The 10714-nt window shown below is 50.4% G+C and overlaps 1 protein-coding gene across 2 annotated transcripts; it reads right to left on the minus strand.

Moving 5' to 3' along the window:
* Positions 1-962: 962 nt before the first annotated feature.
* Pck2 (phosphoenolpyruvate carboxykinase 2, mitochondrial) lies at positions 963-10318 on the minus strand. 2 transcript variants are annotated; one of them, XM_005370448.2, is made up of 10 exons: positions 10137-10318; positions 7926-8171; positions 7127-7311; positions 6843-7046; positions 6297-6484; positions 5846-6008; positions 5430-5648; positions 3163-3300; positions 2863-2958; positions 963-2647 (listed from the first exon to the last, which is right to left on the minus strand). In XM_005370448.2, the coding sequence occupies exons 1-10, from the start codon at positions 10163-10165 to the stop codon at positions 2193-2195; spliced, it is 1923 nt and encodes a 640-aa protein (XP_005370505.1). In that variant the 5' UTR covers positions 10166-10318; the 3' UTR covers positions 963-2192. The 2 variants fall into 2 exon arrangements, with proteins under 2 accessions (XP_005370505.1, XP_026633495.1); XM_026777694.1 differs by having other exon boundaries at positions 6297-6544.
* Between the last annotated feature and the right edge of the window lie 396 nt (positions 10319-10714).

Here is a 10714-nt window from a genome sequence, read left to right on the forward strand (position 1 = left end):
CTCGGGAGGCAGAGGCAGGTGGATCTCTGTGAGTTCGAGGCCAGCCTGGTCTACAAAGGGAGTTCCAGGACAGGCTCCAAAGCTACAGAGAAACCCTGTCTCGGGGGGTGGGGGGAGGGGAAGAAAGGTTTCCTTTCCTCCTAAATTTTCTTTTCACTGCTTTTTTTTTTTTCTTTCTGTTTTTCAAGACAGGGTTTCTCTGTGTAACAGCCCTGGCTGTCCTGGAACTAGCTCTTGTAGACCAGACTGGCCCCTAACTCACAGAGCTCTGCCTGCCTCTGCTGGGATTATAGGCGTGTGCCACCACCGCCTAGCTCCTCTTTCCTCTTCAATGCAGAGTCACTTCCATAATTAGGGCCAGCTCTCATCACTGCAGAGTGGAGAGGAGCTGACAGACAGCCAATGGTCACTGCTCGTTAAGTGCTTTACTCCACTGACTCAGCTACCAAGCACTGTACGGTAGAGACACATTCCCACTCTACAGATGAAGGGACAGAGCCACTGTGTGCGGAAGGCATTGTTTTCACCCCCTGCTAATGATGAAGGTGAGGATCGGACTGTAAGATTGTGCATATTTATGAGGTATTGTGGGATGCTCAGATGCACGGGTGCACTATGTAATGTTCAAATTAGGATGAACTCCCCTCAACCATTTCTTTGTGGCAAAAAACAGAAACCACTCAAAATCCTTCAGTTCTTTTTTGCTTTTTTCTTATTTTGTATTTCTGGGACAGGGTCCCTGGCTGTCCTGGAACTTGCTCTATAGACCAGGCTCACCTCGAACTCTAAGATTCTTCTGCCTCTGCCTCCTGAGTGCTGGGATTAAAGGCCTGTGCCACCATACCCGGCCCTTCAGCTCCTTTTTGGTATTGTTATCCTTAGCCGCCTTAAAGTGCAGCGGAGCAGAATGTTAGACCTTACTTCCGCTATAGCTCAGAACCTGATCAGCCTTCCCCCCCGGCTGTGCTTTTGTGTCGTGTACTCCACTGCTGCGTTCTGTTGTATAGCCACCCTGACCTCTCTTCTTTGACTAGTTTTCTGGCCTTTTCTTGGAGAGCACTCACTATTTCTTCCTTCATCTAGTTATTTCTTCTGCGGGGTTTTTCAGGAATCCCATTTTGTTTGAAGGTTTTTTCTCATATTTTATTATTTATTATTATTTGGGAATTTCATGTATATATGTCTTTTGATCAAGTCCACTTCCCCTTTCCAATTTTCCCCAGACCCCTTCCAACATGTTCCCCTCTGAACTTCAACACCCATACGCACAAAGGTGTGGGGCCGTTCTCTGGATGATCTTTGGTCTGTGATTTTCTGTGTAGACAGGGTCACTGTGTACACAATTCTCTTGCCTTGGTGATAAGGTCCTTCAAGTGCCAGGATTTTAAGACATGCCATTTTGCTCAATCCAACTCTCACTTTTGAGCTGTAAAATGGGGCTTTCATAAGGCTCTTAGAACAGCGCCTAGCATACAGATGGTGGCACGCTTGCCAGGAGGGAGAGAGGAGGATCAGGAGGACAGGGTTATCTTTAGCTGCATGGTGAGTTTGAATCCAGCCTGGGCTTCATGAGACCTTGTCTCAAGTGAAAAAAAAAAAGATAGTATGGTTCCTGGTTCAAGTCAGGTGGGGGAAACCAGCAGAAGAACCAGCAATGGAGCTGTCACTGCAGAATGAAACTTCTGCAGACATGCATGTTTGCATGGGACAAAGAACCCTAACGCTAGACACTGAGCAGCCTGCTGTGGCCTCCCTTTTTCTTTCTTTTTCTTCTTCTTCTTTTTTTTTAATTGATCTTTACCATGTAGCCCCAGCTGGCCTGGCACTTGCTATGTAGACCAGGCAGACTGGTCTCAAACTCCCCGAGGTTGGGCTGCCTCTAGGATTAAAGGTGTATATCACCATACCAGGCTACATTCTTCAGAAGAATCTGCCTCCTTCTACAAGTTCTTACTATGTGAGCCAGTATCGAGACTGACAGTAGAAGGAAGCCTACGGAGACAAATGGGAAGTGAAAACAGCACAGACGTATAAGATAACTGTGAATCAGCTGGGCGGTGGTGGCGCACGCCTTTAATCCCAGCACTTAGGAGGCATAGGCAGGCGGATCTCTGTGAGTTCGAGACCAGCCTGGTCTACAGAGCTAGTTCCCAGATGGGGGTGTTGTGCTCTTGCTAGCCTAGAGATTCAGGTCACATTCTTCGCACACGTCCCTCCAGAGCCTCGAGCTCCGACAACACCTCCTTAGGCAGATCCTGGTTGACTTGCTCGGTCAGGTAGCTCCTAATATCGCGAACCTCCTGTTCCCAGAAGTCCTTGGGGATGGAGAACAGCTGAATGTTGTCTATTGCTTTGAGGCCACTGAGATTCAGGGCTCCTTCCTTTGGCACCAGCCCGATGGGAGTCTCTTGGGCACTGTCTTCCCCATCTAACCGTCTGCAGATCCAATCTAGCACACGAGCGTTCTCCCCAAAACCTGGCCACAGGAAGCGGCCCGCCTCATCTCGCCGGAACCAGTTGACGTGGAAGATACGAGGCAGCCGGGCTCCTTTGTGTCCCTCCATGCTCAGCCAGTGTTGGAGGTAGTGTCCAAAGTTATAGCCAAAAAAAGGCCGCATGGCAAAGGGATCATGCATAATGATCTTTCCTAGGACAGGAAGGAGGGTAGGTAAGGAATCCTCTTCCTGTCTAGGGAAGGGAAGGGAGCCCTGTGTCCTGCTGGCAGAGGCAGGGTAAAATCTGAGTTCTGAAATATCTTTAGGGAAAGTGAAGAGAAACAACGGGAGGGAGGAGGAAGGGATAGGATAGAGCTGGGACCTATGTGGGAGCAGTGACAGGGGAAAATGGAAGGTGTAAACTCACCTTTGTGTTCAGCAGCTGCAGTGGACTCTGAGCGCATGGAGCTGCCTACAAACACCCCATGACGCCAGTTGAAGGCTTCATACACCAGAGGTACCCCTAAAACACCAATGAACAGGCTTAGAGGCAACCCTTCTTGTCCACTTTCAGACCCATGCCTCCCACGGATTTTGCATTCACCATGGGAAAAGGTGATGAACAGCAGCAGCCAGAGGTCCCGTAGTTTCAAATACAGGAAGGCTGGAGCTTGACTGCAGAGCTGCATCTTCTACTACAAAGGCACAGAGCCCACCTGCTGCTTACCTTTGGGTCTGCGGCCTCCAAAGATGATGGCATCAATGGGGACACCCTCTGGTGCCTCCCAGGCTGGGTCCATGATGGGACACTGGCGAGCCGGGACACAAAAACGTGAATTGGGATGTGCACAGGGTTCTTTGTCACCTGGCAGAGGAAATGCAAAGACCATCTTCCAAGGTCATGTTCACTCTTAACACACTCATACATACATGAGCAATGACACATTTTCATGATGCTGAGGCTTAACCCAGGGTCTTATACATGCTAGGCCAGTCCTCTATCAGTGAGCTCCGTCTCCAGCCCTTGCAAGATTTCTTTTGGTTTCATCACCTACTTATAATCTTGTGTGGTAAAGAAGGAGGGGGAAGGGGCCCAGGACATCTTCCCACAAAGATCAGGCTGATTATCAATCAATAATGGTGCTTCTCAACAATAGTGGAGAGGAAATCAGATGACAGGGCACTTTGGGCACTTAGCATTGACCAAGACTTAAGGGAATAGTTAGATATTGGCATGTCGTCATAATAATAATTTTAATAATAATAATACTATAGAAATAATTTTCTTCCCAGTAACTTTATTTGCAGGATTATCAGTTCCCAAACTAATTTTTCCTAAGCCTAAAGCAAAAGCTGAGAATGTTAGGTCAATATTTCAAGCAATTGGCTTTGCATTAACAAATGAAGAAAATCTTCCAAAGCTATCAAAATGCAAACAAGAATTCCTTTATTACACATTTACTTATTTGTTGACTGTGATGGGGGTTAGGGATTGCTATGGCATGCATTGTGGAAATCAGAGGACAACTTGTTCAGTCTTCTTCCTCCACGAGGGTCCTGGGGCTCTATCTCAGCTCATCAGACCTGGCACTTTAACATGCCAAGTCATCACGCTAGCCTAGTAATTGATGGAACTGGTTATTTCTCTTGGCCTGCCTAGACAGTGAGAGTGGTAGATTAGGGCATGAACTCGGTCAGGGACATAACCTGAGGAGCCCAGAGCATTTGACACCTTCAGGTATATTGGAGAGAAGTTGGAACAAGTCAGTGGCATTTGTGTGAGCACCACTGGGGAGACTGAACAGGCACAGTGCCATCTCCATTGGAAGATGACGACTAGACTGGAAGGATGGGTGAGGGAGCCATGGACAAGACTGTCCCTGTCACCTCCCAGCCTAGGGCCCTGGTACAGGATGTTTATGGTTCTGGGAACTAAAGATGGGCATGTGGCTGTCTAGTTCTATCAGTGGATTCAGAGTTGATGAAAGGGTTGGGCAACTAGCCTGTAGGGAAGATTATCGTCTGTGGATTTCTCGGCTGGGCGGAGAGACTGAGGGGGACTTAATGATGGTGTTAAGAGAAAATAAAGGCTGATCAAATAAGGAGGTTAACTGCTAGGCCGTCTGGAAAACTCAAGTTCGGCCTTCAGTGACCACAAGCCCTTCTTATTCTGTGTTCTTCTCCTATAACTTCAGAAGGCCAATTGTTAGAGTGCAAAGCTTGGGGAGGGATGAGTCTCTAAGGCACCCTGGAAATGACAGGGTCAGGAAATCAGCCTCCAAGAAAGCGTAACATGCTAACCTGAGTTCACGTCGAAGGATTGCAGTATAGTGAGGGATGGGAAGGGGAGGGTAACTTCAGACACTGGCATCAGCAGGGAAATGCCAGAGCCAAGTGTCAAAGGACAGGCTTTCTTCTTTCCAAATAGGTCAAATGTTACCAGCCCAATTCTTTTTATAACTTTCCAAATAGTTCTTCCCCCACAACTCTGGCTTATATTTTCTATTGACAAGCGCTATGTATTTGACAGTATGTTAAACTCCTTTTAGGTGTTATTTAAGTCTCTCATAATCTTAACAGGTGAGTACTATGATAAACCTCATTCAGTTGGTTGGAAAAACTGTGCAAAACTTAAGGGAAGTTATTACTCAGATCCCCAAACCATGATTAATGGCATCAGAGACGTAAACTGAGATCTTGCCTGGTGCTGGAAACTACAAAAAGCTAGGGTTTTAGAGGGTTTTCCATCACTAAAGTTGCTATGGTTTGGGGACTGGTTGCTTTTTCAAGAGGATACAGGTTCGATTCCCAACGCCTACATGGTGGCTCAAGGCCTCCTGTAATCCTAGTTCCAGGATCTGATGCCCTGTTCACTATATACATACGATAGGCAGACACTTGCCAGCAAAGCACACATTCACATTAAAAAAAGAAAGAAAAAAGAAAAAGTGCTGAGCCCTGGGGCCTTTGTCACAACCTCCTCACCCCACGTACCAGGTTTCCAGGGCTTTCCCAGCCAGGAGGTCACAGTGACACCAGGTGGAAGAGGCTGGTCAATGCCTTCCCAGTACACACCGCCGTCACTGGTCTCGGCCACATTGGTGAAAAGAGTGTTACTCTGGATTGTGGCCATTGCATTGGGATTGGTGGTAGCAGATGTACCAGGGGCCACCCCAAAGAAGCCATTCTCAGGGTTGATGGCCCGGAGCTGACCTGCCAGAAGTGAAACAAGGAAAGAGCCTTAGGAAAAGCTGAGATGTGAGGCCGAAGGAGGGCCTTCTCTGTCCCTTTTTTTGGGGTGGGGGAAGATGGCTCTAGATCTGACTGATCGAGAAAGGCTTTGTTTCTGGGGCTGCTAGACTAACTGGGGCAGGGGACCATATGGGCTGTTTAGGAAAAGGCTCCCTCACCTTCACTGTCAAACCTCATCCAGGCGATGTCATCCCCCACACACTCTACTTTCCAGCCTGGCAATGCAGGCTGCATCATAGCCAGATTGGTTTTGCCACAGGCACTGGGGAAAGCAGCTGCCACATAGCGCTTTTTCCCTGCAGGGTTGGTGATCCCCAAAATCTGTGTTGGAGACAGAGGGAACAGAAGGAAGTCACCCAAAGTCAGGGCTTAGTCTCTACGGATAAGGACAGCTAGCTGGTAATGGGCTAGGAAGCGGGGGATGGACTATTGGATATTCACTAAGCCAGTGTCCTGCCCTGCCACCAGGGCAAGGGTAGCAGTGTTCAGCCAGGCTTTCAGGCTCACCATCCTGGCACCTGGCAGGAAGGAGCAAGGTTGAGGCAGATTGCCAAGGCTTCCCCAACCACCCCTCCTCCACAGCTGCTCAGTTCCTCACCAGGCCCTCACCAGCATATGCTCTGCCAGCCAGCCCTCATCCCTGGCCAGGCGAGAGGCGATGCGCAGGGCAAAGCACTTCTTGCCCAGCAAGGAGTTACCACCATAGCCGCTGCCGAAGGAGACGATCTCCCGCTGGTCTGGCACGTGGCCAATCAGGGTTTTTTCCGGATTGCATGGCCATGGGCTCACAGGATCCCCTGGAGACAATGGGGTCATAGTGCTGCTGGTAGTGGCATCAGAAACCAGGGTGTCAGGGACTGGTGGAATCAAGGATTGACCCAAGAGACACTTGAAAACATTGGCAGTGCCCAGGGGTCGCTAAGCCCCCTTTTCCAGTACCCATCAGCTCTTGTGCCTCTGTCAGACATGGAGACTGACTTCTGAATCTTGTGCAAACTGTTCTTGAAACAGTGTTACTCCAGTCCAGAATGCTTCTCTGGGCTTTGGGGAGTAATCATTCACATCCACAATTTCTCTGTGGGTGGGTAAGATTTGGGGCTCCCTCTGAGTACAGGAAGGTCTCAGTGTCCTACTCTAGATAAGGTAGGTACTCACCATGCCCAGTCAGGGGCTGGCCTACTGAATGCAGACACTTGATGAAGTCACCATCTCCCAGGGCCTGAAGCACAGGTGTTCCCAGGCGGGTCATAATACGCATGCTTGCCACAACATAAGCTGAGTCAGTGAGCTGCACTCCAATGCGGGACAGCGGGGAGCCCACGGGACCCATGCTGAATGGGAGCACATACATGGTACGGCCTGTGGAGGAAGGTGTCACTGGGATGATGATTCCCAGTCAAACCTTCAGTGCCCCTGCTCCTGTGCCCCTGACTTGTTACCCTGCATGCATCCTGGGAATCTCTCATCCACAGCTCGCTGGAACTCATCTGGGGACATCCAGTTGCCCAGCTGCCCACGGGCCCCATCAGCCAGGAGGGGCACTGTGTCCCTCTGCGAAGGGGTTACAATCACCGTCTTGCTTTCTACCCGTGCCACATCCTTGGGGTCTGTGCGAGCCAGCCAGCTGGGGAGAGAGGATTGCCAGGAGATGGTGGCTAGTAGACTTCACTTACCTTCAGAGTCACTTTTGTTGCTTATGTTTCTCTCAAGACGGTTTCACCATACAGCTCTAGCTGTCCTGGAACTCACTCTGCAGACCAGGCTGGCCTCAGACTCACAGAGATCCATTTGCCTCTGCCTTTAAGTGCTTGGATTAAAGGCGTGTGCCACTAAGCCTGGCCAGACTCATTTTTTAAGTTCAACTTCGACTCTAGGTCTGTTTGCCTTTTGTTTTCTTATCCAACTACATTTTAGCCCCTTTAGGTTTGTCTTATTAAGAGGTGGTTTCTGCAAGGCCCAGTCTTGAAACCTCTACCCCTGACAGAGTATGTTTCATAAATGGGTTCATGGGGTTGGCAGTTGGTCCCCCACTCCCTGAAAAAGCAAGAGCTCCAATTCGTAAATTCATATCAACTTTTTTATTTAATGTGAAATAACTTCCTAGTTGATTTCCCCTCAAGCTCCCATTCTGTTTCTTTCCACTGATATTGTCCAGAAATATCTTTGTCTTGGTTAACCCAAGACACTTCAGTCTAAGCAGCTGCCTGTTTTGGGGGGGCTGTTGGTTTCAAGACTTACCAGTTCTCATACTTGGGGAGCTTCCGGATAAGCCCCTGCTGTTCCAGCAGGGCCAGTGTGGCAGCGTTCTCAGCCTCAGACCCATCACAAATGTGAATGCTCTCTGGTTGGCACAGACGGGCACTGCGTGCCACGAAGTCCCGGACTCCAGCAGGCAGCTGGCCCAGGTCTCCACTGAGTACCCGCAGAGTTTGGATGTTACGGCATGGTGACCAGCGCCAGGGCCTCAGCCCATGCAAGCTAAGCCTAGAAGAGCCCAAACAGAGAGGCAACCATCCGATGGCTATCATGGAAGATAGCTACTGGGGAGGGAGGACAGGAGGCTCGTGCCTTGGGAAAGTTCTAAGGCATATCAGGTTAGCAGGCACCACGAAGACCAGGTTATGGTCGGTATGTGGAAGGAGTTCAGACTAGCTACGTTTGTGGCCTTTATGAGGTATGTGTCTCCTGGTCAGGGAAGGGGAGCTGGTCAAGTAAGCATCCAAGCACACATCTGGCTGTGGGAGTGTACGTGCCGATACCGCAAGTGTAGCTCGTGCCCTGTTTTACTTTGTCCGCTGTAGGATTAGGAAAAAAGCAGGTGCCTTGTGGCCCAAGAGTCAAGGAACTGCCCAGATGAGAGCTTCATAAGGCTATTTTTAAAAACCTCACCAATGTTCTTTTCAGCCACAGTTTTTATGTTAAAATGGCAGTTATTTTTATCTTTTTCCTTGGTGTAGATGCCTCACCAAAGGGCGTAGTTTGTGCGATGGTAGAGCCCTCTTCCAATGCCTGGGTTTTAGATTAGGATTCTTACATGAAGACAAGGGATGCTGGGGGTTCAGGCAGTGCATTTGTTCACCTGGGTCGACAATGATTGGCTAGTTAGGTATTTTTTAACTAAGTGAAAGGCGGATTAAGAATAACCAATGCCATTGCCAGGAGTCCGTACCTAGATCCTCAGAAGAGCAGTGTCTCTTTATTGTTTGTTCTGTTAGGCTCCTGGGTGATAATAGGGTCTGCTGTGATTGGTCTGGACCCAAGACAGTAAAGGCCAAGAGAACCTTTCTCACAGGCGAGGCCTCACCTGCCAGAAACCCACAGCAGACCACGATGGCTGGAGCCTGCCTATGCACTCCCTGGCTTGCCTTAGAAGCCACATGCCTACTGAACTCTAGGGGTTGGTGGTAGTTCAGAACACTAGAGGACAGGAAATTCAGATCACAGGCTAGATGCCTGGGAAGGAAGAAACCGGAGGTCTTGGATGTGGGGGTTTGGGCCTGGGTGGTTTGTTTTCCAGAAGACAAAAAAAGGCAGCACACTTAGTGCGGCCCTAGGCGCACAGCAAAACAGGGCTTCTTGTACAGCTTCCTGCCTGGAACGTTTCCCCAAGGAATTAATTTTAAAGGCCCAGTCTTGAACGCTTCTCTCCCTTGGAATCTGGCTCCCCCAACACCCCACCCTTCTGCATGCCTCTAAGAGGGACGGCTCACTATCTTTCATAGCACACATGAACTGACCACATAAAACCTGCGTGGGAGAGATAAGGAGTCAGTTTAGACTCAGTGTCAAAGACCCTGGAGAAGGGGACACACGGGAGAGACCTGGTTGCATGTAGGCAGAGCGGCCTGCCAGGACAAGCTTGGCACCCAGGATCTGCTATGGGAAGATGTCAGCCAAGTTAAAAAGAAAGCAATTTGTCTTCCTTCTCCAATCTTCCTTCCTTCCCTCCCTCCCTCCCTCCTTCCCTCCCTAGTCCCCAGATCCCCGAGGCTCCTCTGGGCTTCATGCCAGGCTCCATTCTCGGGAGGCAGCGAATGATGTTTACCTTCTACCTTCTTTAGGGAGCTTGGAGCTTGTGCTCCCAAAGGCTCAAGCCCTTTGGCCTCAGGGCCTTATGGCTCCGCACAGCACTGAGGGGTGGACTGGAAGCCCCAGTCAGAAAGAATTACATCTGGTAAGTAAAGGATTTGCAGAGACAGGGCTCGGGAAGGCAAAGGAGAAGGGGGAGGAGGTTGAGTGTGGCAGATAGAAGACAGCACAAGCGGACAGGGAGGGGTAGGAGAGCACAGAGGCTGGGAGAGCGCGTGGCTGAGGATGGGGGCTGGGGCACCACCGTGAGACCCCGATTAGTAAACAGCCGCTCTGCCAGTCTCTTCCTAGGATGGGAAACAAGCGGAGGGAGCTCCGCTAGTGGAGCACGGAGTGGGCCCAGGGTTGTGGGTCACTCACCGCAGGCTGGGGAGGTACACAGCAGCCATGGCACCTGGGCTGGCGCTGCGGGGTGGCCACAGGAACCAGAGCAGTCGGGGGAGACAAGGAAGGCGGGGTAGGAAGGAGCGTGGCAAAGCCAGAGGGAGCTGAGGTTGGGCGGGAGGCGCTTAAAAAGGAGGCGGGCAGGCACCGGGGCGGAACCTAGCTGGTTTTCTTGCCTGTGGGCCGGCTCACTGACCGGGGCTCCAGGCATCAGCTCTGTGAGCTCTGTGAAGCCTCCGCCTCACAGTCACCATACCCTCAAGCCTACTCTCCCCATTGGAGACTTGAGTTCACCTTGGGTCCCGCCCACTCCGACGCTCCGCCCCACGACCCGCCACGCTGTAGGGCTACTGATGTAACTTTGAAGGCTGTTGCTCCTTAGAGATAGCAACCCAAGAGACACCGAATGTCAGACAAGCTAAGGATGACGAATGAGACCAGAAGTGGGAGCCCCGATGTCTAAAATCTCAGGGACTGGCTTTTCCTTTTCAGGGCACTCCTAGCTTTAGGCGTTTCTTTTTCTGGGTCCCAATTCCAAGGTCTCCTTAGTCTGC

The sequence above is a fragment of the Microtus ochrogaster genome, unplaced genomic scaffold, assembly GCF_000317375.1.
Source record: "Microtus ochrogaster isolate Prairie Vole_2 unplaced genomic scaffold, MicOch1.0 UNK80, whole genome shotgun sequence".
Taxonomy (NCBI): Eukaryota; Metazoa; Chordata; class Mammalia; order Rodentia; family Cricetidae; genus Microtus; species Microtus ochrogaster.